The sequence below is a fragment of the Camelus ferus genome, chromosome 7 (assembly GCF_009834535.1).
Source record: "Camelus ferus isolate YT-003-E chromosome 7, BCGSAC_Cfer_1.0, whole genome shotgun sequence".
NCBI lineage: Eukaryota > Metazoa > Chordata > Mammalia > Artiodactyla > Camelidae > Camelus > Camelus ferus.
In genome coordinates this window covers 83,532,896-83,558,424 of record NC_045702.1, presented here as the reverse complement: position 1 = coordinate 83,558,424, position 25,529 = coordinate 83,532,896, and the positions used below count along the sequence as shown (strand labels likewise).

The 25,529-nt window shown below is 47.4% G+C and overlaps 1 protein-coding gene and 1 long non-coding RNA gene across 5 annotated transcripts in view; one reads left to right on the top strand and one right to left on the bottom strand.

Moving 5' to 3' along the window:
• OGDH (oxoglutarate dehydrogenase) overlaps positions 1 to 25,529 on the bottom strand; it is a 73,032-nt gene that overhangs the window by 43,038 nt on the left and 4,465 nt on the right. For all 4 annotated transcript variants that reach the window (XM_032484328.1, XM_032484330.1, XM_032484327.1 and 1 more), the window contains exons 2-3: positions 15,823 to 16,071; positions 1,199 to 1,390 (exon numbers count right to left, since the gene is read on the bottom strand). In XM_032484328.1, the coding sequence (XP_032340219.1) occupies positions 1,199 to 1,390; positions 15,823 to 16,044 (414 nt within the window). In that variant the 5' untranslated portion in view covers positions 16,045 to 16,071. The remainder of the gene's footprint in view (positions 1 to 1,198; positions 1,391 to 15,822; positions 16,072 to 25,529) is intronic.
• LOC116665068 lies at positions 4,681 to 13,696 on the top strand. The gene is made up of 3 exons (XR_004321657.1): positions 4,681 to 4,815; positions 5,314 to 5,448; positions 13,298 to 13,696. It is a non-coding gene; the product is annotated as an uncharacterized LOC116665068 (long non-coding RNA).

The following is a 25,529-nucleotide window of genomic DNA, read 5'->3' as shown; positions in this document are numbered from 1 at the left end:
ACGGGACAGACCCAGCAGGGACAACAGAAGACAGCTCCAGCAGGGACTTCAGCATCTGAGCTGCACTATTTAAAAACAAGAGGAGAGAGAAGATCCCTTCTGATTTTGTTCCTTTAAGTGTTGGATATCTTATCTGCAATTTCTCGCTAGCAATCGGAAAAGAGGAGCAGCTGCTGGGAAGTCGCTGAAAGACCAGTGGAAGCCACTGAGGCTGAAGGAGCGCAGGCAGCAGCCAGAACACACCAATTACACCGCTTTTGTTCAGAAATGCCCGCTGTGAATGGCACTAGAGAGCACGAGGCTGTCTGTTTACACAGCTCTGTGCGTCTCTCTTCAACTGCCCTCGGGGAGAGCCTGACTCACCAGGCTTCGCTGTCCCCTGTGCTACCTTGTCCCGACACCTGTGGCAAGTGGCCCTGTGGGCAGAGGAGAATGGTCCAGGAAACAGCACCGGAGAGAGGCGAACTCCATGGTGACTCCCCTGCCATGCTGCAGTGAGGCCAGAGATGCCACGGGGAGCCTGGGTTCCGGGGGCTCCTGGAAGGGACACTCCGGTCTGACTGCTGCTCCTTCCCTCCTCAGAGCTACTCACAGACCAGGTGTTAAGGTCTGAATTCTGGGCTCTTCTCCATGCCAGGCGGGTATCCTGGAAGAGGCTCCTGGGCTCTGAGAAAGGCCAGAGAGCCTCGTGTGCACGGCCCTCACCGATGGGGCTGACTGCTAACTGGGATGCTCTTGGAGACAGGGCCCCTCCCCTGCCTCTCCCGCTTCCCTGGGCTCTGCTTCTGTCCCCAAACCCTACAGGTTCCTTTTCTCTTATTGTGTTCGGGTCCTAGCAACTGAGAAGGGACAGCACCTCTCAGAGCAGCACACGCCTCCGGGTCACTGCTCACTCCCAGCGATCGGGACCTCCTCTGATGCCCGGGAACTGACTGCATTTTCTTGCCCACAAACCATTCTTGCCAACTTATGGAAAGAAATAAGGGCAGGTGCTAAAGGAGGCAGGGGATTTGCTCAAACAGGGTAAGACTGTCTTGGCCCCTTCTCTCTTGTTATATTTCATTTCTGCCTCCCTGGACTCCAGAGCAGGAGCAGGGAGAGAGTGCCTGGTGTTTGCTGGGGGTGAAAGTCAAATGACAACACTGACGGTCAGTGTGGCGCTCTCTCATGGATGGCCGGTTGGCCGGCGACACCTTACCTGGTAGGCCCTGATGAGAGACTGCACTGCCAAGTGGTCCTCCACCAGCTTGTCCACGCTGGGCTGGGCTCCCACCAGGGGCTGCGCTCTGGCCACAGCTGACAGGGAGCCTGGGCTCAGGGGGAGCGGGCTCTGGTAGGCGGTGCCTGGGGGTGCTCCGGCATTGGTGTTCCGGAAAAAAATGTCCCATGACTGAAGACAAAGAAGGATACACGTGTTACTCCACTTGCTCACCTAAGGTCTAGGACTCATTTTAGACCAAAAGAGAACTGTTCTTGGCAAGTAAGTCAAGTCTTGATTGTGTTTCTCTACCAGCAGGCTGGCTGCGCCAACGTCTTCCTATTCTGGACAACTTGCTTCTATCCCCAAAGGATGGCTCTCTCAGCGGTTGGACCCCTGCTTCCATTATTCCCTCAGGATGGACCTCCGTACCCCCACCTCTGTGACACAAATGTCCTCCCATCAAAACCCCAAAGGCTCAAGGCCAAGCAGCGCTGGACCACTTGCATGTGCCAACCACGTCCATGGCAGGCAGCCCAGGACGCAGGCGAACAGAGGCCCTCCTGCCGCATCTGTCCCCTGGCCTGGTTATCTGGAAGACCAGTGCTCTTGGCCCTCCTGTCTGGAGGTCTGCAGCTGCCCCAGATCCTCCACCCCACTGGGCCTCCTGAGAGGGGCTGAGGGTATTCAGAGCCTCTGTCCAGGCCCCAGAGCTTACTCTCCGAACACAAAACAGAACCGGGGCCTTTCTGTAAGAATATAAAAGGCAGCCAAAGGCTTGGATCTGTCAAGCCTGAAGTGTCCCCTCACTGACCCCTAGAGAAATAGTCTTGTCTGCACTTCAGGAGGGCCACTCAGGAGCTAAGGGCTAGGGTGCGTGGTCAGAGGTTGAACTTCAAATCTGAGCTCTGAGATCCTGGCAGATTACCTAAATTTCTGTGCTCAGCCTTTTCATCTGTTAAGATGAGGACAAGAATCTATATTCTTCATAGGTCTTTTTTTGGTGGGGGGGTAGGAGGGAGGTAATTAGGTTTATTTATTTATTTTTAGAGGAGGTACTGGGGATTGAACCCAGGACCTTGTACATGCTAAGCATGCGCTCTACTGCTTGAGCTATACCCTCCTGCCCCATAGGTCTTTTGTAAAGACTAAAGGCACTGAGCGCACAATCTGGTAGGCAACTGATATGACTGGCAGTAACTGGTATTACTTATTGATTTCAATTCTCTTTGTGCTAATGTGAACTAACTTCTCTTCCTACTATTTCACGTTTGAATGATTCAATTTATAATTTGTATAGATACTATGAACCATAATAGCTTATCTCATATGAAGATGTGACTTCTAAAAAATATTTTAGAGGTCAGAGAAACTAAGACAATAAAATTCCACTGCAAAAAATATACACATATATAAAAACTCAGAAAGTTTAGAAACGTGAAGATATTTTCTTTCTTCTCTGCCATTCATTTTCCAGTTTCTAAGATTCTTCTGATCAGACTTCTTGAAAAATCTGCAGAGGAGAAACTGCATTTGATTTTGCATTCCCAGTAGGTGCTACCAAGATGTTGTCCAGGGGCGCTCAGCTGGAGCTCGGGCAGGTATTGAATGGGTCTGTCCGCGTCTGGACAGAAACCTTTGAGGCTGGTCCAGCAGGTCTTCTGGCTTTTCCAGGCAGGCTCTTTGGCGACGCATGGACACAATGACTTAGATGGTCCAAGAGACCGCTGCACGCTGTTGCCACATCACAAACCCCCTGTGACAAGCACAGGCCTGAGCATCACACAGGGCAGCCTGGCCTCTCACTATAAATGTTTCTGAGGGGAGCTCTGTGGAATCTTACATTATTCTACAACAAGAACATATTCCTTTTGTATTCAGAAAAATTAATTTAAAAAGCAAACTCTTGGGGAGACGATTGTACAACCTGGTGAATATACTAAAAACCAGACTTGTACACTTTTTATGTGAATTAAGTGTTTTAACGAATCTCATTCTTCATGGTTTTACTGTTTTTACCTTTCTGGTTAGTTTTCAGTGTGTCAGCTGATGGAAGAAGAGAGGTTTGGGGCTGTCTTCTGGCACCGGCCATGACACCGAGGGTAGAGCACCTCGCATCACGTAACCTGACAACCCGGGGCTTGGAACCTCAAGACCTTCTCTCACTCTTCCTGTCAAACCTGTTCCCACCGACACTCACCCTGAGCCCTCTGACGTGGATGAAAGCAGTATGCGCACCAGAGAAAGCACCGAGAGGAAGGGGAGGAGGATGCCTGAGTACCAAGAGCCAAGGGCAAAGCGAGGCTACCCCGTGCTTGGTACCCACTTGATTTGCTACAAGGGCATAAGGACTGGACAGTGCTGGACACCCCCAAACATTTCCAATTTTGTGGAGCTTTTACTACAAGCCATGTGAGCTCCCCGTGTTCTGGGAGCAGCTCTGGCCAAGGGTTCTCCCTGGCCCCCATCCACGCCCCCAGTAACTGAGGGCCTGGACGAAAAGAAGCCCCTCTGATATGGCAGTGAATGGGGCAAGAGTCAGCCCAGCCCTGCAAGGCAAGAACCAACAGCATGCTGCTCCCTCCAGGTACACCTACTCAAGTTTCTCCTTTGCCCCAGACCGGCTCCAGCACTGGCGTACCCAGCCTCATCTGTGTCCACACTAAGTCCTGTTGTGGACACACACCCGGGGGCTGGGAGGGTGCCGAAAAGCAGGGCATGACCCTGAAACCAAGCAACCCCTGGAGAGCAGCGCACAGGATCCCAACTTCCTTCCAGGCTTAAAGATGGTCTTCTGTCTCATAGAGCACATGGAGATGTGTCCAGAAACGCAGTGGCAGTCACCCAACAATAAGACCTTGGATTGAGAGAGTCGCCTGGCTGCACCCTGACCCACTCACCCTGATGGACACCAACTGCTTACAGATCCAGAGCCAAAAGGCCTAGCAAAAACCACCAGTTCACCTGTCTTCAGGAAAATCAGTTTTGAATAACAATAACAGTGGTGTTAGCAAGAGAGTGGGAGTAGTTACCCCGGGGATGCTCTGAGCACCTGGCATGCCAACCACAGCCTCCCGGGGAGAGGTTCAGGCAGGCAGGGTTGACACACAGAGCAGGCACCAAGCAGAGTTATGATCGGGTTAAGTGAGTAAGAGCAGGGCAGTCCAGACGTAGGACATAAACAGCATCTCTCAGGCTGGCTTATCCTGGCCAAAGTCAGCGAACAATAATATCAGAGGATTTGATTTCCAGGGCTGACACCCTGAGGGCACACAGGGCTCTCCCAGCCAGGCCCTGGGGGTGGGGGTGGGGGGGATCGTCAACATCGGCCCTCCTCTCTCTGACCTTCTTTTGTGCTGGGGATAAAACTCCAGGTGATTTTTAATTGGCTGAGGACAACTGCACTGGAAAAGTCTGCTCGAGCTGGAGGCAATCAGAAAAAACTGGTTCATACCGGTACTGCAGAGAGCCGGGAGCCACAGGGAAAGGACATGCCAGGAATGCAGAGCTTCCTCAGTTCCTGGAACTCACTCCCACCGCACACACCACCACTTTGCTCCAAAAGCCAGGCCCTCCCACGCACATTCTAGGCAGGGGGTGTGGACACCCACCATCAGGTAGGTGCCGCCCAGCCTGGCCTAGCCCGCAGGCAAGGAGCTCCCCACCCCCAACAACAGCAAGCCCTCTTCTGAACAGTGTGCACACTTGGCTGACAGAGAATTCTTGACTGCATACAATTTGCAAAGCCCTTGTACTGCAACTTAAAACTGTTAAGTTTTACTAGAAGTCTGACCTCAAAAAAAGTTGGTTAAAAAAAAAATGGCTGCGAAAAGGAGGGTCAATTTTGGCTTGCAGGTTTCACCCCTGCCCACAGACGCCGAGCTGTGCCTTCTCTTCCTTCTGCGCCCATTCTCCGAGACATCTTTCACCCACCTCCCTGCTACACCGGAGTTGGCTGCTGCGCTCGCTTGGCAGTAGCCCGCAAAGCCATCCCCGCCCACCCGCTCCTGCTGCCTAGGGGGCTCTTATCACTATCTGGAGAGGGGTTCCCTCCTGATCACTGCAGCCCTCATCGGTACGCATCTCAACCTGAGGTTCTATTCACCCCACTGCAGGGACAGATGACCACGAGGCTGAACTGACAGGTCAGCGCGGGGCCCGAATTCCCAGACGAAGAGGACGCTTCCTGAAGATGACGCCTGCTCCTGGCCCATGTGCTCCCTGCACCTGGAGGCCTGTGTGCCATGGAGGTGAGCATCCCCTGGTTTCGGAAGTGAGAAAAACACACCCTGTCTGCGTTAGCCACCTGAGTGGAGTTTTCCGTTTCTCCGATCAAACTCTCCTACCATCCCTGGCTCTTATCTGGATGTCCCACAACCTACGGCCCGATGTGGGCAGGGGTGGTGACTTCTACCTCCAGAAATATTTCAAGTGATGAGGCACAAATCAAAAAGAAGCAGCACGGTAACTGGCTGGTGGGGGAATTTGATTTGACAGCACGGTTTCTAACAGTACATTATGTCAGAAAGACTGACAGCAAAGGTTCCTGACTAGGAATGGTTTTCCACCCATGAGAAAAAAGGCAGTCAGACTTGGGCTTCCATACGGGGGAGCGGTGCTTGGGCCCAGAGCGTGGCCTTCTGCGTCAGACTAAGCTAGGCAGGAGTTCCAGCCCCACCACGGGGCAACGTGCTAGGTTTCCTCCTCCGAGTGTAACACAAGGCAGATTTAACTACGATCTGCCAGGCAGGCACCACACACTCACTCTGCAAATCAAGGCACCTAATTGCTAATATCACAGCCTCCAACCTCCTCATCTGTGTCTGTCATACAGCTAAGTCAACTCGCGGTCCCCCTGCCTGGCCTTCAATGTACCAACGGCCAGACACAGGCATTCAGTTCTCGGTCCCCTAGAGGTGAGAGGGAGCGGGGGCCTGAAGGAGTCAGGACCTTGGCCCAAGGAGGGTGAGGCAAGGCGCCTGCCCCCAGAAGGCCAGCTCCTCTGCCCAGAGGGTTCCAGTGATGTCCTCACGACACGTGAACAGTCTTCCCAATGTGCAGGATGCACACAGGATGTACTTCGTGAAAAGATGAGCACTTGTACTCAGAAGTTCAATCCTGTAAATATCCACCGCGGCCGCCTGTACACAGCATGCTAGGAGGTTCGGGGACAGGAAGAGGACCACGACAAGCCCCGCACTCTCAGGAACAGCAGGACAGATGAACGAACACCTAACTGCACAGCAGGCACAGGTGCTGAAAAATGAAGGGAAGGACAGCGTCCAGAGGGCGGAGCCCCGGAGGACAGCCGGGTGCGAGGAGTCTGAGGGGAGGCCAGGTCACGTGGCCGCAGGGAGGGTGCACGGCAGGCCTGGAAGCAGGTCACAGGTGGCCTGGCAGTGAGAAGTGACACGGCCAGCCTGGGTTTCGGTGCTTCTCCTAAGGAAGCCGTTACCTGGGAGCAGGCCTGCGCCAAGCTAGGGGCTGTGGGGGAGGAGGGGGGGTGGCTCACAGGCAGGAGGGTTACGGCCCATCAGTGGAGGTGGGGGCTGGCCACCCACCTCCCACGAGTGGGTTTAAGGTCATCAACTTGTTGCTGAAATGACTTAAACCAGAACACGACAGACGTCAAGTGTAAGTAAATATAATGTTCTGATTGAAATGAAATCAGAATTTCTTGCTTTTAATTTTAGAGAACTAAAAGCATTTAACTACAGTATATGAAGCTCTGTTTTCAAAACCTGTCACTCCTCCTTGCTCCCCCATAAACTTCCCAGACTTCTCCTAACCCTGACAGGCTTTCCTTGCAGTCACCAGTCCTCTTCCTCCCAACTAGAGGGAGCTCTTCAAAGGCTGCACACGTGTCCCCTTTCCCCAGTGATGTCCTAAGGAAGCTGGTCCAGTGCTCTGTACATAGGAGATGCTCAACACACTTGAGTTAAACTCAAGACGGGTTCAGACTCCTCCACAAGGCGAACCAGCCTGACAGGTGTGGCACCAGGTGTGGCTCTAGCTGTGGTGTCAGCTGTAAGAACGTGGAACGTCCAGTGCTGGGTCCCCATCTCAGATAAGGTGCTGACCTCAGTAGGTGTGGGACTGCTAACCAGAGGATGAGGGCGTGCATGGTTCAGTGAGGCAGGTGGACTTTACCCTGTGTATTGTCAGCAGATCACAAGCATCTCAGGGCCAAGTTTCTGACTGTCAAGCTCACAATAGAGACAGTTCAGTTTCAGAGGGGTTGCAAACATGCTACCCCATTCCCCACCTCAGAGGCCCCCAACGTGTGTTGGAAACATGGGCCAGCGCACGTGTGTGATCTAACCAGGCCATGCACACAGCCGAGCCCTTCGGAGTGGCCCACCTGCTGCCGGCTCCTGGGGTTTGGGAGCCCCAGTCCTGCCCCCCCGCAGGCCGGGCGAAGGCCAGGGAAGTCGCTTCAGCTCTCTGTGTGATTCCTCACCTTTAAGTACAGGCTTTTAGGACACCCCTGTATCTGTGTAGTTTTTCACACCTTTAAAAGCACCTGCAGGTAAACTCATATTTCTTCAAGAAGGTGATGATTGAAGCTTAACCCTAAAGCTTATTCTAGCTGCTAAATTCTATGACTCTGGATTCTGGGCTGACTGGACCTAGACGTTCTCCTGTCCAAAGTCCCCTTCAGATGCCACTACGGCAGCTGCCCTGCCATCTCCACGTTGGCTATGGAACAAGCCCCACCCACCTGCAATATGTACCCTGGTCTGGCACATGGTGTCACCTAACAGCCACCACCACCCTCTGCCGGGCACCCTGCCAAGGACCTGACGTAAAACCACCCTGGGGAGTGGGTGGGGCAGCCTCTGGCCATCTCCTGAATGGACCGAACCCCGAGCTCAAAGGCCATCACACAGCTGATAAACTAATGACTGCCAGGGCTGGACGTCAGACCCCAGCACTGTCACAAACTTTAACCTTGTTATTTTGTTCTTATACTAATGCTTTTTAAGTGCCACAAACATGAAATTCAGGGCAACAAGGACCAAGGGAAATGGATGAATGGCCATCTGAAACAAGGCTTTGGTGGTTTAGGCTAATTCAAATATGCGTGGCGGCTCCCTGCACCAAGGATGGTCACCAGTGACTTGCTGGCCGACAGGTGTGGCTCCCCGAAGAGCCGTGTACGCTGGAGGGAGCTGGCGCCGCTGAGGCAGCATGACTTCCCGGCCACCCTGCATGGGGGCTCTTCCAGCTTAGAAAGTGTGCCGGCAAATTCTGCATGATTACCTAAGCACCCAGCTTTCTGCGCACACCCGCCCAGCTATGGTGTGGAGCCAAGTGATTCGTGTCTCTGCTGTGTAGGAAAAGACTGCACCAGGCAGTTCCTACAAGCCTCCTGATGCACCCCATATGTGCCAACTGCTGGGCTCCAAGCCCTTCCTGAAAACACTGTGTGTGAGTGCCCTCGTGTCCCGCCGAGACGATGCCCAGGGTGAGGAAGAGAGAAGGCCCTTGGTGGACCGCCACAGAACCTTCACAAAAGCTTCCTGCTTTAGGGCCAAGCAGCCTTCAGAGATGTGTCGTGCTAGGCTTCAGACCCCTCCATCCATGGGCGGGGCCTGCTCAAACCGTCCCCAGCTGAGGTCAGGCAGGACCACAGCCAGCCCCCGCCCCCCGCCCACCACCATGTCTAGGAGGCACGAGGACCTGGGCCTGCCTGACTTGTCACTACAGAGCTGTTTATACTGGAAGCAGTTACAATTGGGGGATCTGCTTGGGTACGCCTCTCATACAGAAGCCAAATGAATCTGTGCTCGATTGGAGCGATACCATTGTTTTTAAAGCACAGCACAGAACACAGGAGAGAATGTCTCCAACCTGTACTGCCTTCTCCCTTGTACGGGTATGCAGGTGGTATGTCAACAAACACCCAAGGTTCGCAAAGAAAAGCTGCCTCAGCTCTGCCCTACGGAATCTGCTGATACGGATAGTCCTGGGTCTCTGCCCTAGACTAAAGGTGGCGGCCCCGTCAGATCATTATCGAAAGGACTGTGGTGGCTGCCCAGTGGCCGCACGTCCTCCCAGGCCCACACAAAAGCCCCTTGAGGTGGCCGTGAGGCTCCTCCATTGGAGGTGCGCTCTTGGGGCTGGCCTGAGGCCGGCTTTGACCAACGCCATGGGCAGGAGTGGTGGTGTGAGAGTTCTGGGTGGGGCGCCCACGGCCTCTCCTCTCCTCCTCTTGGAGCTACTCTGAGGCTCTGTGAGGGGCCACTCTGGCCCCCTGGAGGACGGCAGGGCCCGGCGAGTGGTCAGCACAGTCAGCACCAAGTGCCAGATGTGAGGGGGTCCTTTGTGGAGCTGCAGCCTGGCCGAACCTCACCTGCACGGGAGCCAGGAATCACGAGAAAGACTTCACGGAGAGTGTTTCAAGTAGCCAAGTACTGGGGTGGTTTGTTACACAAATGCTCATGGACACCAGACTTCTACTGCAGGAAAATATTATGTCCAGGACGCCTGTGACCCCTCTTGTAAGCAGTCTTTTTGGCATTCTTCAGGAACTGAGACGACTTGCCCTCTGCCTGGCAGTCTGCACCCAACAGTGCATTCTGTCAACTCTGAATGGCCACGCTTGAAGGAGGCTGTGCGGAACCACAGTGGCCATCTGGTCTCCAAGGCCCAGCTAAGCAAAGCCTTGGGCTCGGAGAGAATTCTGAGTCCACAAGTCATGACCACTTAGAGAGAAGACCCTAAACCCACAACCCACCCATGGATGGACAAGTCCAGAGCTCAGCAGGCCTGCAGGCCCCTCTGGGGGCCTCACACAGGTGGAGTGGGGAAGTGGGTGGCCTAGAGGCTCTGGATGTGATCACCCATCAGAGCTCCTTGCTGGCAAAGGCCCTGCAGAACACCTCCCCACCACCAATGGGCTCCTTCATTTCCCCAAAGAGGAGGCGCCGTGAAGGCGGCAAGGGCGGAGCTCTCTGCACCTTTCTCAAAAACTGCCCGGGTAACTAAGGACTACTTGCTCCTTTTTCGTTCTTGGTATCTACCTCCCCTTTAAAGTTGTTCTGGACCTTTCTCTCCAGTCCTTTCATCATCGCCATTTAAAAAATCCATTGTTTTTGCTTAAAATACAGTACAAAAGGATACTCGTTAAAAACAATCACGTTCCTTTATGCCAAGCCTGCCCCTCCTCCCATGCAGGTTTAGTTAGCTGAGGCCCTCAGACTCTCTTCAAACCACCGAGGTGGGGTCCATGTCCCCAGAGCATTTCACAATATAAACACCCCTTTGCTTGATCTTGGAGCCGCTCGCAGCTCCAACTTTTGGTCTTCACTTGCTGCCTTTGGCCCCTGGTGTCAAGCCCACCAAGACCCACCCCCGGAAATTGATCACTGAGTGCCCCAAGATCCTTCTTGGACCCTTGCGTCTCTCTGCTTTTACAGGTGCTTCTCCTGAGTACAGATGCCCTGTCTCTTTTCGGGCCCCTCCCTTAGCCTTCAAAGCTCAGTACAACTGGTGCTGCCCCTCAGAAGCCGGCTGGGTTCTCCCTGTATTCTGTGTTCAGCTTACCTAATCTACCAGCCTGCAAGCATCACACCTCCTGGCAGCCGCTCGATTCAGTCCTTCAGCAAAACTGCCAGGAGCTGCAAACTGCCTGCACACATAAAGTGAAGGCACTGCTTCATGCTCCTCATACTTCTTAAAGGTGTTAATTTTATCTCCCTGACTACAGAAACAAAAACCCTTTAAGAGTAAAATACTGCACTAAAGTTAGGGAAGATATTCTTAGCTGATTTAACACAAAAAGCCGCCAAAGTTGAGATTCCTCCTGATGTAGGAAGCTGAGTATTGAGGGGCAACTTTAAAATGTTGTTTAACAGGCTTGATCGCTGAAATCCCATTAACTATCTATCAAGTGTGTTTTTTTCCCCCAGGGCCAGCACAGAACTGGGGGGGGGAGGGCAGCTGTGGCTGAGTTTTTAAAGTACAGCCAAGGCAATTTCAAAGCTGCAGAGTGAAAAGGAACGGTGTCACCCCATACTGGGGACCATGTTTGTCTGTTTCTCCTCTGCCGGTCTGGTTCAATTACAGAAAATAACAGGATTGTGTTTCATTGAGCACGGAAAGCAGCAGCAGACCTGCCTGGGTCCAGAAAGTTGGCATGGCCAGCCTCCAGGAGGTGGGACTGAGGGTCTGGAACCTGCACCTCGGATGCCACACAGAGCTCCTACGGGGACCATGCTAGACCAGAGAGCTGTTACTACAGTTAGGAGCTGGCCCGCAAGAGTCAGAAGAGGAAATGGACGCAGTCAGCGAGAAGAGGAAGACAGGCTTTAGGAAGTGGGAAGAGGTCACAGGCAGGGGAAGTGAGCTCCGAGGCAGCAAGGACAGCTGTGGAGGCCCGATGAGCATGGGGAGGAGGGCACCTCAGGGGTGGGGAGGGCACGGGGGGGCCCTTCCCCCAGCTCCGCATGGCAACCAGTCCTGGGTTGTCCCTGGCAGGGCTGCCACCACGCCACACCTAGGGGTGGGCACCTGTCTTGGCTGCACAAATGGGGTCTCGTGAGGGCTCAGCAGTTCTCAATTGCCTGTTTGTCTGAAATACTAACACGGGCAATCCGGCTTTGACTCTAAGTGTTTTTAAGATGTAGATAAAAATAAGATGCCACCATCTGACGTGTCCCCAGCATGGCCAAGACCCTAATGAGGGAGGGCTTCGTGTGCTGACAGAGCAGGCCCAGCAGAAGGCTCCTAGTGGGGTCCAGGCGGTGAGCTGCACTTGACAAAGTGTTTAAGACTGGAGTGCAGAGGCCATTCTGGAGAAAACGATGGGGAGGAAGACAGTTCAACAGGAGAGGCCACACCAAGGGACAAAGAGGGGACTGGAGGCGAGAGAGTGCAAAGGCAGACCGTGGGCCTGGCCTGTAAACTGGGAGCAGGGGTGCCGGGCGCACTGCGCGGGCTCGCGCCTCTGAACTGCTTGGTTACTTCACCGCAAACATAACGTTCATAATTAAACATTTAAAAGTAAAACTTTTCGGGGGGAGGGTATAGTTCAAGTGGTGGAGCATGTGCTTAGCATGCACAAGGTCCTGGGTTCAATCCCCAGTACCTCCTCTAAAAATAAATAAACCTAATTACCACAGATGCTCCTCCTCCCCACAAAAAAGGTAATTAACACAATAATAAATAAATGGAATTAAAAAAAAAAGGTAAAACTTTTCTCTAAAAATCAGGATACAACAACCAACTATAAATTATAAAGCCAAATGTAAAAAGGCAGCTTTAAGATCACCACAAACAGCTGAATACAGTCTGAGTAAGAGAGATTTAACTTGTTAATTCTGTTGGGTGTGGTTAAGAAACCATTCCTTTGTCAGAGCCACTCAAGATGCATTTATGGCAGAAATGACAATGGTTTGGGCTGTGCCTTGAAATACTCCAGTGGGCCCCCACCCAAAACAAACCAACAAACAGAAAAGTAGGTGGGGAAGGAATAGATTTTTAAAGCCCGGCAGACTGTAGAGAGCTGCTGAAGTTGGGTGATGGGTTTCCTCATGGAGGTTTGTTTTATACTCTTCTCTCTATTGTATGTTTGAAACATCATAAAAAGTTTAAAAAATAATCGAAAAGCAGAATGTAAAAGGGCAGGGAGGGGGTGATGCTAAAATTGTTCTGTTTCTGCCGATATGAAAAAGTTCAGGCAGAGCAGTTCCCCATCGGCTCCCTGCGATGGAGGGGAGAGAATGAGAGCCACCAGCCCCTGGGACGAGGAGCTGACAGCCCTCATCTGATGCAGAAATGGGAGGTCAGAAAGATGATCAGTCTAAATCTTACAGCCTACTTTTCCTCTCTCCCAAAACTATTTTTTCTAAGAGTGCGAACCAAACATTCTTAATAAAGCCAGTTATTTCTACAGCCTTCCGGGGGTCACGAATGTCTTTGAAAAACTCATGAAAGCTCTGGATCACATCCCTTGAAAAATGAGCATACATCAGGCATTAGGCCTCATTCAACTTGGAGAGATGATTGATTCCACTTTGCTGGGATATGGGGGAGGAGGGGCACTGCCACCGTAAATGTCCATTGACTGACACCTTCCTGTCCCTCTCCCTCTAGGAGATGCTGTGTCCCCTGAAGAATCCTGGCAACAGAAACCAGCACATAAAACCTGGCCCAAAGATGCCAACCCACATGTATTCTCTTATTACACTGGAAATCCTTTAGAGATCCTTTACCCACTTCCCCTGCAGAATCTCTCACAGAGGCGCTTGCTCTGACCCGCAGAACCCAAGGACCCAGTCCTCACTCCGGACTCTCCCCCAGCAGGCTCCATCTGTGCCTGTCAGTAGGCCTCTCACTATGCTGTCCTCACCCTCGGGACAGATGGACACCGGGGTCGCCCCACCCAGCCTGAGGACCCCCAAGTGCCTCCCAGTCATCACGTGCTGCCTTCCTTGATACCAGTGTGATAAAAATATTTTTTCAAGAATAGGTGGTACACGGAGCATTTTTAGAGCAGTTGAAATACTGCGTATGATACTACATTGGTGATACACGTAGTCCAAACCCACAGGGTGCATAACACCAAGAGTGAACCTTAGTGAAGACCATGGACTTTGGGTGATGATGACATGTCAGTGCAGGGTCATGAGTTACAACAAGTGTTATAACTCTGATAAGGGATATGTTGATGGTGGGGGAGATCGCATGTGTGAGGGCAAGGGGTAAATGGGAAATCTCTACCTTCCTAACAATTTTGCTGTGAACCTAAAACTGCTCTAAAGAGTAAGTCTTAAAAGATTTTTTTAGAGCAATAATAATGATAATGATATTAATATAAAACTAATAATGGCAGTAGTAATAAACCTAAGAATGGAAAAAAAATCTTCTCAAGGAAAATCAGCACCACTGATGCATCACTGGTCTAGGATCATGCCCCCACAAAAAAACCTCTTCAAAAAACTTCTAGCAGGAGCCACTGTGATGGTTTCAGCCCCATTTTTCAGAGCTCGGCCCCCCAGAGCCACAGTGTGCTTCTTCCCTGCAACCCATTCCTGTGATGCCAGGCATTCACTCGTGGACCTCCCCAAGCCTAGATCCCTTTACAACAGCTCATTCAGCTGCTAGTCTCTCTAAAACCAAACATAACTTAAGAAGACTTGGTTGGTTCCACAAAGAGGTTATGTTTGAGAAAAGGCAGGCAAGGGACAGCCTGGACACAACATGACAGTGTGAGTCCAAAATCTCTGGGCTAAGTTTATTCTAGAGATAATCTTGCAGCAACAATCTTCAGAAACCTCTAACATCTGATTCGCAGGCCGGGCCATTTTTATAGGGTTCTTTCTGGGCAGTCTATCTGTCGACAGACTAGGGACACATAATCCAGATCTCCTCTCATAGGAAACCAGGTCTCACCTTGCTCATGGAGCAAGGTAGCCTCCGGGTTGCCATGGAAATGGGGAAGGGAAAGCCCTGGCTAGATGCTCTCCTTTGCCAGGCAATGAGGTCTTGGACCAAGAGGTGGCATTCCTGATGAACAGGGCTGGTGGCTCCAGCAGTCACACAAAAGTACCCAATCTTTTTTTTGGGGGGGAGGATTTAGGTTTATTTATTTATTTATTTTTGGAGGTGGTCCTGGGGATTGAACCCAGGACCTTGTGCATGCTAAGCATGTGCTCTATCACTTGAACTACACCTTCTCCCACAAATGTGCCCGATCTCAAATGTCACTACCACTTCAGGGTAAAAGGGTAAAGCTTACGTCCAGGGGCTCAATGGAAGGAGGCTGCCTTTTGATGACGAGTCCCCAAGATTCAGGAGAGATGAAAAGACAAAATCAACAGTGACAACAGCTAGCCTCCGTTGGGCACTTCCTCTGTGCAGGCCTTGAGCACCTCACACTGCCTCCTTCAAATCTCCCCACTCCCTGCAAACATGGCACAAGGAGCCTGAGCAACTTGGGGCCCCACCCCTTGAGCTTCTGCACTGGGCCAGCCGCCTGACCTGCAAACCAGGAAATGGCTACCATAAGGCATAAATACCACTGGCTAAAATGCTATGAAGAAATTCTGCCACTAGGCATGCCTATTATCAAGTAAACGTGTGAAAAGAGAGGCTCTGGGAAGGAAGGGCCTTATAGGTAACACAGAGAAATTAGAAGGAAGCCTTTACAGAATTTACTTTCAAGTTCAGGAGAAAAACATGAACATACTGCTCTAAAATGTCAGTTACACAGAAATTACATGAGATGATCTGAAGGTGTTCTTAGGACAACGGGACGGAGGAATTCCTCTTCTTCGGCAGCACCGTCCTGCAGCAGCCTTGGCGGGATCCTGGAAGCGGTGCAAGTGCTCCTCCACATCCTCGCGGGTTGAACACGTTGTCTGGTCCAGGGAGCAAGAACTGGAGCACGCCTGCACATCCAGCGAGGGGAAAACGCCCCTTTCCAGAGAGGGTGGCTCCTGTCGGGCCCGCTGCTGGCCAGGCTGGGCTGATGGAGAGAACTCTGGTCGGTGAGGCTTCCAGCCGCCTGCCTGCCTGCCTTCTTGAGGGTCCTCGGAACATACGCACTTACCTGGACCGCCAGCCCACGTCGGCCAAGACTCCAAAAACGCAAAGACGCTTGCTCCCGTGAGCCTTACCTTGTGGACACTTTTGGGGTTTTCCAACCAAGCATAGTACATTTCCTCCACATAGTTCGAACTAGTCCCGCTGAGGAAGGGCTCCGCAGCCACAGGGGCGGCATAGCACCGCACCTGCCCAAACGTCCTAGCTGCTGCCGGTCTGCTGTGTGAAAGGGTTTTCACAGTCTGGGAGGCCGTCAACGGCCTCAACTTAGCAGCACAAGTCCTTAAGTGAAACATCCTTGTCCTGAAGTCTCTCCCGACTGCCTGCACAAAAAAAAAAAAAAAAAAAAAAAGAAAGAAAAGTTAGAGAAAGCATTTTTAGCAGATCAGTTTTAGCCCTCCTGGGGGCCAAAAAAAAAAAAAAAACAACCCCTCAGACTCTGGCTGGAGGAGAAAGAGTCTGCAAATGCATTTGTGGCAGTGTGCCCTGCTTCAGTGCCTGGGTCTGTGTTCAGAGAGCATGACAGAGTGGGAGGCGATCAACCCAAAGCAACCTTCTGCATACGGGGCCTGCGCTCAACATGGGGTTGGGGGGAGGCTATGGTCTCAACTTATAAGTTTAAATCTAGTTTGAGGGATACAATACGACCTTTACATAATGATAAATACATGATATCCTTTAAGTTTATACATTGCATAAAACAGTTATAGGAAAGGCAACAGAGATTAATTAAGGATTCAATTAGTATTAATTAAGGATTCGATTACTATTAATTGCAAAATGAGAAGGAAATTATTTTCTTATCTATCCAGGGTCTACTGAGCACCTGCTGGACTCACGGTATTCTGGAGAACACAGAGAAACTGGAAAATCTTTTTGTTCACCTGCAAATACTGTATCTTTGAGCAGAAGGAAAAAAACATAGTATATTTAAAAATTACAGAAAAAACAGCAAGTGCTTGAGAGGCACAGAAAATGCTGTCAAAACTCCATGGAGACCCCGCCCCTTCCAGGTGTTCCTTCCAGCAGCCAGGAGAGCCTTGGGAGGGGCTTGGAGGACAGGGAGGATTGAGCTCTGAGGAGGAGGGAAAAAACAGGCATTCTAAGTGTAAGAATTGGTAGGAGGAAAGACAGAGAGGTGGACCAGCCAGAGAGCCAAGGGCCCTGATGCCACATTTCAAGACTGGGAAGCCGGAGGTGTGGCCCAGAATGAATGGGCCCTACAAAAGGAAAGTCTGTACATCAGTTATGACAGAAATGTCCACCTACCCTGTGCCCTTCTACTGCCAGCAACCTGATGTGTCAGGACTCTTCATGAACCCCACAGACTCCCTGGAAGGCAGGTACTAGCTCTTCTGTTTAACAGGTCACCTTTCTGAGTTGTTTTCTTTAAGCTTCTTTCCCAAGGTTGAATGGACCTTGAGCTTGATGGCTGTAGTTTTACTGAATCTTAATATGTAACTCTCCATCAACACGAGCCATTTTATAAAAGCGGGTGGTGCACCCGCCGGACCACAAAAGAGTTTAGACGGTTCCCAGAGGGTCTTGAACACTTACAGTCACGTCTAAGACTCCAGCATGCCTCCGGGCGGGGACCCGGTCAGGCGGGGACAAGGAAACTGCTCCTCTTCCCTCAAGAATCTCGGCTGCCCAGTGGCACTTTCCAGTCCTAGCAAAAGGGACCGTGGGAGGAGAGAGGAGCCCCAGGGCAGGGGCACAAGGCTCATCACAGGCCTCTGTCCCGGGTTACGGTGCCTGCTGGCCTAATGTATGCTTGCCCTTGAATCTGCCTCAAAGCAAGCGCCCCGGCTGTAAAGCTGGAATTCTGCCCCACCTCCAAGCCTGCTTGAAGGAAATCCAAGCTCTGAGACAGGCTGAGAACTACCCAGAAATAAATGTTACATAAACGATCCTCTAAACTGTTTATAAGAATCCTTCCTCTTACCCCAAATATGATGAGAATACACATAAAGGATCCTCCTGGAGACAGTATCTGGCCGGCTCTGCTGCTTGGAAAAGACAAGTCAGCAAAGGGAAAACCAGAACAAGTACTTTAAAAACAAACTACACAACAAACAAAAACTTGCTCCTTAAAAATTAAAGATGAACAAACATATATTTTACTACAGAATGCAAGCTTCACCCCTGTTTTTTTTTTTTTCAACCTCAGAAGTCAAGTTTTAAGTAACTTCAGTAGTTCTTCCTACCTCCAACTACACTCCAATTCCTTCTGCTAATAAATTTAAGGCAGACAAAGAGCCATTAAAGACACTGATGGCAAAAATACTACCACCGCTGCTTTCAACGTTAATTTTAGCTTCAAAGGAAAACACTCATTTTTTTCCCCCTCCAATGTCATTATTATCTAGGCAGCTTGAAACACTCAATTGCCTCTGAGTTGGTGTTTTCTTCCAGAAATTAACAGGCACCACACCGACAGCCACAAAACTGCTCATTTCATCTCTTCTTCCCCAAGTGGTCCTTCCAATATGATACTGTAAATAAACCATGCCATCCAGCTATCTGCAGCTACAATCTGACAAACAGCTCAGTGCTGCCCTGCATAGTTACTAGCAATTTTCAAACTTCCCTTCAGATGACTCATCGGAAAACTTGCTCTTCAGCAGATGGCTCAACATGCCCCTGCCTCCGCCCAGGATGACCAGGAACAGCTGCTCTCTGTCCACAGTCTGACAGACCCACAGAGCAGGCACGAGGTTTACATTTCAGATTTCAGATTCTATCCTTCCAAATCCAGAGTCAGCTTTAGGAATGGTACATTATTTGTGGTAGAGACACTAAACTGTTGAAACACTTTCATTAAAGTTTTGGGTTGTCCAAAGAGTCCAAGTGCTCCAATTTGTGGTTTAGGATAATATTTTTTTTTATTTGAGAAGGATGCCAACAATATTAAGTAGGGAAAGAATAGTTTTTTTTTTTTCAAAAGATGCTGTTGGGGCAACTGGAGTTCCACATGTGAAAACGAAGTTGGACCCCTATCTCATCTGATACAAAATTAACTCAAAATATATCAAAGACCTAAATGTAAGAGCTAAAACTGTAAGACTCTTAGAAGTTTGATAACTTCCAAGTTAAAATGGAGTAAATCTTCACAGTCTTGAGTCAAACAATGGATTCTTAGTTAGGACACCAAAAGTACAAACAACAACAACAAAAATAGATAAATTGGACTTCATCAAAATAAAAACCTTCGTGCTTCAAAGGACACCACCAAGAAAGAGAAGACAAAGAATAGAAGGAATATTTGCAAATTATATACCTGACAAGGTACCTGTGTACAGAATATACAAGGAACTCATAACAACAATGAAAAGAAAAATAACCCAATCAAAAAATTACCAAAGGATATGAACAGACATTTTCCCAGAGAAGATACCCAAGTGACCAATAAACACATTAAAAGATGCTTGACATCATTAGGCATTATGGAAATGCAAATCAAAACCACAACAAGATACCACTTCACACCCACTAGGCTGAATACAATCAACAGAAGCAAGTGATGGAGAGAACACAAGGACAGGAGCCCACATACAGTTCTGAGTGGGAAATGTAAGCTGGTGCAGCCACTGCGGAAAACAGTTTGGCAGTTCCTCAAAAAGTTAAACACAGAGTTATCGTATGACTCAGCAATTCCACGCCTAGGTATATAACCAAGAGAAATGAAAACAGATGTCCACACGAGACCTTGGACACGAATGTTCCCTGTAGCATCAGGCATACGAGCCAAAAGATGGAAACAACTCACATGTCCATCAACTGATGAACAGGTACACAGAATGTGGTATATAATAAAATAGTAGGAGGCAACAGAAAGGAACGAAATGCTGATACATCCTGTAAGACAGATGAACCTTGAAAATATCAAGTGGAAAAAGTCACTCATTAAAAAACCTCATACTGTATGATTTCATTTATATGAAATGTTCAGAATAGGCAAATCTATACAGACAGAAAGCTCTTTGGTGGCTGCCTAGGGCTGGGAGTGGCAAGGATTAAGACATGGCTACTAATGGGTCTGGGTGTTTTGGGGATGCAGATGAAAATGTTCTAAAACTAGACTATGCTGATGGTTTCACAACCTTCTAACACACTGTAAAGCATTAAATTGTACAATTTAGTTGCACAATTTAAATGGGTGAATTATATGGTATATGATGAGTTAGACCTCAATATAGTTGTTTTTTAAAAAGTCTAAGAAATGTGGGTCTATTAACATCAATAAAGTACACAAAATGACACTATTTGTGACCCATTAATTTCAAGATACAAATACAGATCTATACATTTGAGAAATGTAACATTAGAAAGGAGCATAAGCCAAAGTGAAATTTGTTTTTAAGGGTTCACTGCCCTGCCTTAGGAAAATAAAACAGAACTTATCTGTGCCTGGACACTCCCCAGTCGGGCAGCACACACCTTACGCAAGGCCACCCCCCCTTCGCAGAGTGCGGAGATAAACTGATTCCTGACATCTACCAATGTCATGCCGGCTCGGCAGAGGGATCATTAAAGAGGCAAAAGCAGCCTAGGCAAGTTTCTCAGGACCTGAGTCTTGTTTTTTTTTTTTTTAAGTTGTTGATTTACAATATTGTGTTAAGTTTCAGGTGTACAGCTAAGTGATTCGGTCATATATATGCATACATATTCTTTCCCATTATGGTTTATTACAGGATATTGAGTATAGCTCCCTGTGCTCTACAGCAGGACCTTGATTTATATACAGTAGTTTCTATCCGCTAATCTCAAATTCTCCTCCTAATTTATCGCTCCCCTATACCCTTTCCCCTTTGGTAACCGTAAGTTTGTTTCCTATGTCTGTGAATCTGTTTCTGCTTCATAAATAAGTTCATTTGTGTCATATTTTATTTACAAAAAAAAAAAAATTGGGGGGGGACGTAATTAGGTTTATTTATTTTTTAATGGAGGTACTGGGGATTGAAACCAGGACCTCTTCCACTGAGCTATACCCTCCCCTATGTGTCATATTTTAGGTTTCACATGTAAGTGACAGCATATGGTATTTGCCTTTCCCTTTCTGACTTCACTTAGTGTGATAATCTCTAGATCCACCCATGCATTATTACTATTTCATTCTTTTTTACGGCTGACTAGTATTCCACTGTGTACATATACCACATCCTCTTTATCTGTTCATCTGTCAATGGACATTTTTCTCCAGATATATGCCCAAGAGTAGGATTGCTGAATGCCACTCTGTTTTTAGTTTTTTTTTTAATTTTTTTCTTTTTTTTTAGAAAGATCTTTTTAAACATTCATGGGTTTTTTTTTGGGGGGGGGAAGTAGGTTTATTTATTTTATTATTATTTTTACTGGGGACTGAACCCAGGACCTTGGGCACGCTAAGCACACACTCTACCACTGAGCTTTACCTTCCCCGCTATTTTTAGTATTTTAAGGAAACTCCATACTGTTTTCCATACTGGCTGCACCAATTTGCATTCCCACCAACAGTGTAGGAGGGTTCCCCTTTCTTCACACCCTCTCCAGCATTTGTTATTTAATGACTGGCATTCTGACTGGTGTGACGTAACACCTCATTGTAGTTTTGATTTGCATTTCTCTAAAAATTAGAAATATTGAGGATCTTTTCATGTGTCTACTGGCCATCTGTATGTCTTCTTTGGAGAAATGTCTATTTAGGCCTTCTGTCCTTTTTCTGATTGGGTTGCTGGTATTTTTTGCTATTGAGTTATATGAGCTGTTTACATATTCTGGAGATTAAGCCCTTGTCAGTTGCATTGTTTGCAAATATTTTCCTCCAATCCATAGGTTGCCTTTTCATTTTGCTTATGGTTTCCTTTGCTGTGCAAAAGCTTGTAAGTTTGATTAGGTCCCACTTGTTTATTTTTACTTTTATTTCTATTGTCTTGGGAGACTGACCTAAGAAATCATGGGTAAGATTTATGTCAGAGAATGTTTTGCCTATGCTCTCTTCTAAGAGTTTTACGGCATCATGTCTATATTTAAGTCTTTAAGCCATTTTCAGTTTACTTTTGTGTGTGGTGTGAGAGCGTGTTCTAACTTCATTGATTTACATGTGGCTGTCCAGTCTTCCCAGCACCACTTGCTGAAGAGACTGTCTTTTCTCCATTGTATATTCTTGCCTCCTTTGTTGAAGATTAATCGACCATAGGTGTGCGGGGGTTTATTTCTGGGCTGTCTATTCTGTTCCATTGATCCACATCTCAGGACACAAGTCTTTGAGGGAAAAGCACATGCATCATTAAATGATTAGCTGTGTGTGCTGTTTTTTTTTTTAAAAGAACAACTCATCTTGAAAGTCCCCCCCACCCCAGATTCATTAAGATTCTTATACAGAATCAAGAAGACAATGCTTGCTACATACCTATGGTTTTTATTCCATTATTCTAGTTCTAGCAGTGGTACAAAGATGGCACAAATTTCAATTTTCTCTTCCTGGCTGAGAACCTCACAGAATTCAGCATCTTCCACTTGTGATGCCTCATCAAACATACACTGAGGGATAGGGAGGTAGTGAGGATTACTTTTAAACTGCGAAGGAATTTTGCCATTATCAGAAAAGAAATGATTGGTTAAGCCTGTAGGGCAAGTCAGGCAGACTGATTACTTGCTGTATGAGCCTTAAAAATGTCACTTGATCTGTCCAGTTTCCTTCGCCATAAAGTGAAGGGTGTGATCACTTTGGCTCCCTCATAATGTTTCTTGTAGTTATAATACATCATGAAAGAACTCTGTACCCTTTAAAAGCATTTCTATAACTAAAAATTACAAGTTACCAGTTAAAAAAAAAAACCCACTAACAATATCTCTTAAAAAGCTGAAGTTCCCACGGTAAAGCTAAACAGAAGTAAATTTGGAGTGGGGAGCTGATCAGATCACTGGGAGGGCCTTCTACTTCTGAAGTGAGAACCCCACACAAGTTTCAGTGCATGAGTCTGAAGACTGACCTGTCTTTGCCCCAGAATGGCACTGTTGTCACCAGAGGTGCTCTGACTGTGGTGGTTTCTGGTGTATGTATGCAGGCACTCTTTAAAGGTACTGCTTTAGAAATTATTAAATTTTTAGGGACAGCAAGGCCACCCGTCAAAATTTGTTAATACTTTAAAAGCACATATATACAGGACATCTGTTTCCCACTAAATGCAGCAAAAACATGAGATGATACATTTACAAGAGACCAAAACATGTGACTTTGAAAGGTAGAGAGCTGGAGACAGACTGGGAAGGGACACTGGGGCCCAAAAAGACACAGCACTGAGTTCTTAGTTTTCTTTTTGTGTCATATAACCCACAATAGGTGCTGAAGAAGCTGGCAACCCAGAAACACCAACTAATGTAGACCAAAAAAGCAGCCACAAAAGGCTGCTCTCTCTGGCCAGAGGACCAGGAATGGGGCAGCCCAGCAGGACAGAATATTTATACACAATAACCGCTCTACTGCAACCAACCCCACAGAAAACACTGTGGCCCACCCTGACCCCACCTGGTAGTGTAAGATGAGATCGGGGCTTCCATCCCCACCAGGTGACAATGAGCCCCCTCCCCAACAATGTTAGTGGAGGTCAGCAGGGAGCCTGGATTCCACTTCCACCCAGCAGTAACAAGGCAGCACCCTCCATTCCCAGCCAGGGTGGAGTCACAAAGGTCTAATGGGGAAGTTACACCCACACAGAAGTAACAGGGAATCCCTTCCCACAGATACCAAGAAGGTCAGGTGGGGGGCCTCCACCCCCACACCTCCACCCCAACCAGGGGGAACCTCCTACCCACCCCAGCAGTGTCAGAGGAAGCCTATTCTGTTGTGCTCACCAACACCAAGATAACACAAATGTTAGAATTATCGGGCAAAGATTTTTAAATAGCCATCATCAAAATGCTTCCACAAGCAACTATGAACATGCTTGAAACAAATGAAAAATAGAAAACCTCAGCAAAGAAATAAGATATAAATAAGAATCAAATAGAAATTTCAGAACTGAAAACTACAATAACCAAAATTTAAAAACTTGATCAATGGGTTAAACTCGGGGACAAAAGAAACAGTGAACATGAAGACATGAGTATGGCACAAATGGAATTACCCAGTCTGAACAAGAGAAAATAGACTGGGGGCAAAAAAAAAAAAAAGAACAGGGCCTCAGGAACATGTGGAATTACAACAAAAGATCTAATGCTGAAATATAAATGTCATCAGAATCTCAGGAGGAACAGAAAGACGAAGGGGTTGAAAAAGTGCGCAAAGAAATAATGGCTGAAAACTTCCTAAATTTGACAAAAGACACAAACCTACAGATTCAAGAAGCTGAGAGAACCCCAAACAATAAACCCAAAGAAATCCACTCCAAGACACATCACAAGCTTTTGACAAACAACTGAACAGCATATTTCTCACCAGAAACCACGGAGGTCAGGAGAAAGCAGCACATTTTTCAGGTGCTGAAGGAAAATAACAGTCAATCCGGAACCCTGTATCTTGCAAAACTATTCTTCAGGAAGAAAAAGGGAATGAAGGAAAGTAAATGAAAAAGAAAGAATCTTTCAGTATTGTGAAGAAAGAAAGAACAATGGAAAGACAGTATATAGGTGAATATAATTTTATTTTCCTCTTGAATCTTCTAAATGATGTGTGATGGATGAAGCAAATATTATAACATCTCATGTGGTTCTAATAATGTGCATGTGGAGGAAATATTTAAGACAATTTTAAGTGGGGTAGGGTAAAGTGATGTAAATGGAGATATGGTTTCTACACTTCACTCAAACAGATAAAATAATAACAGCAGACTATGATAAATTATGTAAATATAATGTAATACCTAAACAACCACTAAAAAAAGCTATACAAACAGATATACTCAAAAACACTGCATATAAATAAAATGAGAATTTTAAAATGTGTTCCAGTAACCCACAAGAAGTCAATAAAAAAGCAGACAAACAAAAAACAAGAGAAAATAATAAAGTGGAAGACATAAGTCTTAATGTATTAATAAATACATTAAATGTAAATGATCTAAATACATCAATTAGAAGACAGAAATTGGCAGAATGGATAAAACAACAGGATCCAATTATATTCTTGTCTACAAGAAACTCACTTCAAATGTAACAATATAGAAAGGTTGAAAGTGAAAGAATGAAAAATTATATACGATGCAAACATTAATTAGAGGAAAGGAGAAGGACTACATTATCAGATAAAGTAGACATCAGAGCAAAGAAAATTATCAGATACAGGGAGGGATATTAATGACAACAGGTCAATCCACCAAGAATATATAGCAATCCTAAATGTTTATGTACCAAACAACATAACTGCAAAATATGTGAATCAAGTTAATAAAAGTGAAAGGAGAAAAAGACAAACCTAAAATTATAGCTGAAAACTTCAACCCTCTTCTTTCAGCAAGAGATAGAACAGCTAGACGTGAGATCAGCAAACATATAGAGAAACTCAGCAAAAGTACAAAACTACAACTCACCCAATTTGAAGTAACTATTTAAAAAGTTTTATGTGTAACTTTAAAGCTCCTGAAAAGTAACTTTCAGGCCCTGATGATTTCACTGGGGAATCCTACCAAATGTTTAAAGATTAATTAACTCCAATTCTACATAATCTCTTCCAGAAAAAAATATAAGGAGGGGACATTTACCAATTCGTTTTATGAAGCTACTATTTTCCTGAAACGAAACTCAGACAATGATTTAAAAAAAAAAAAAGCTTTAAACTCATATTCTTCATGAATTCAGATAT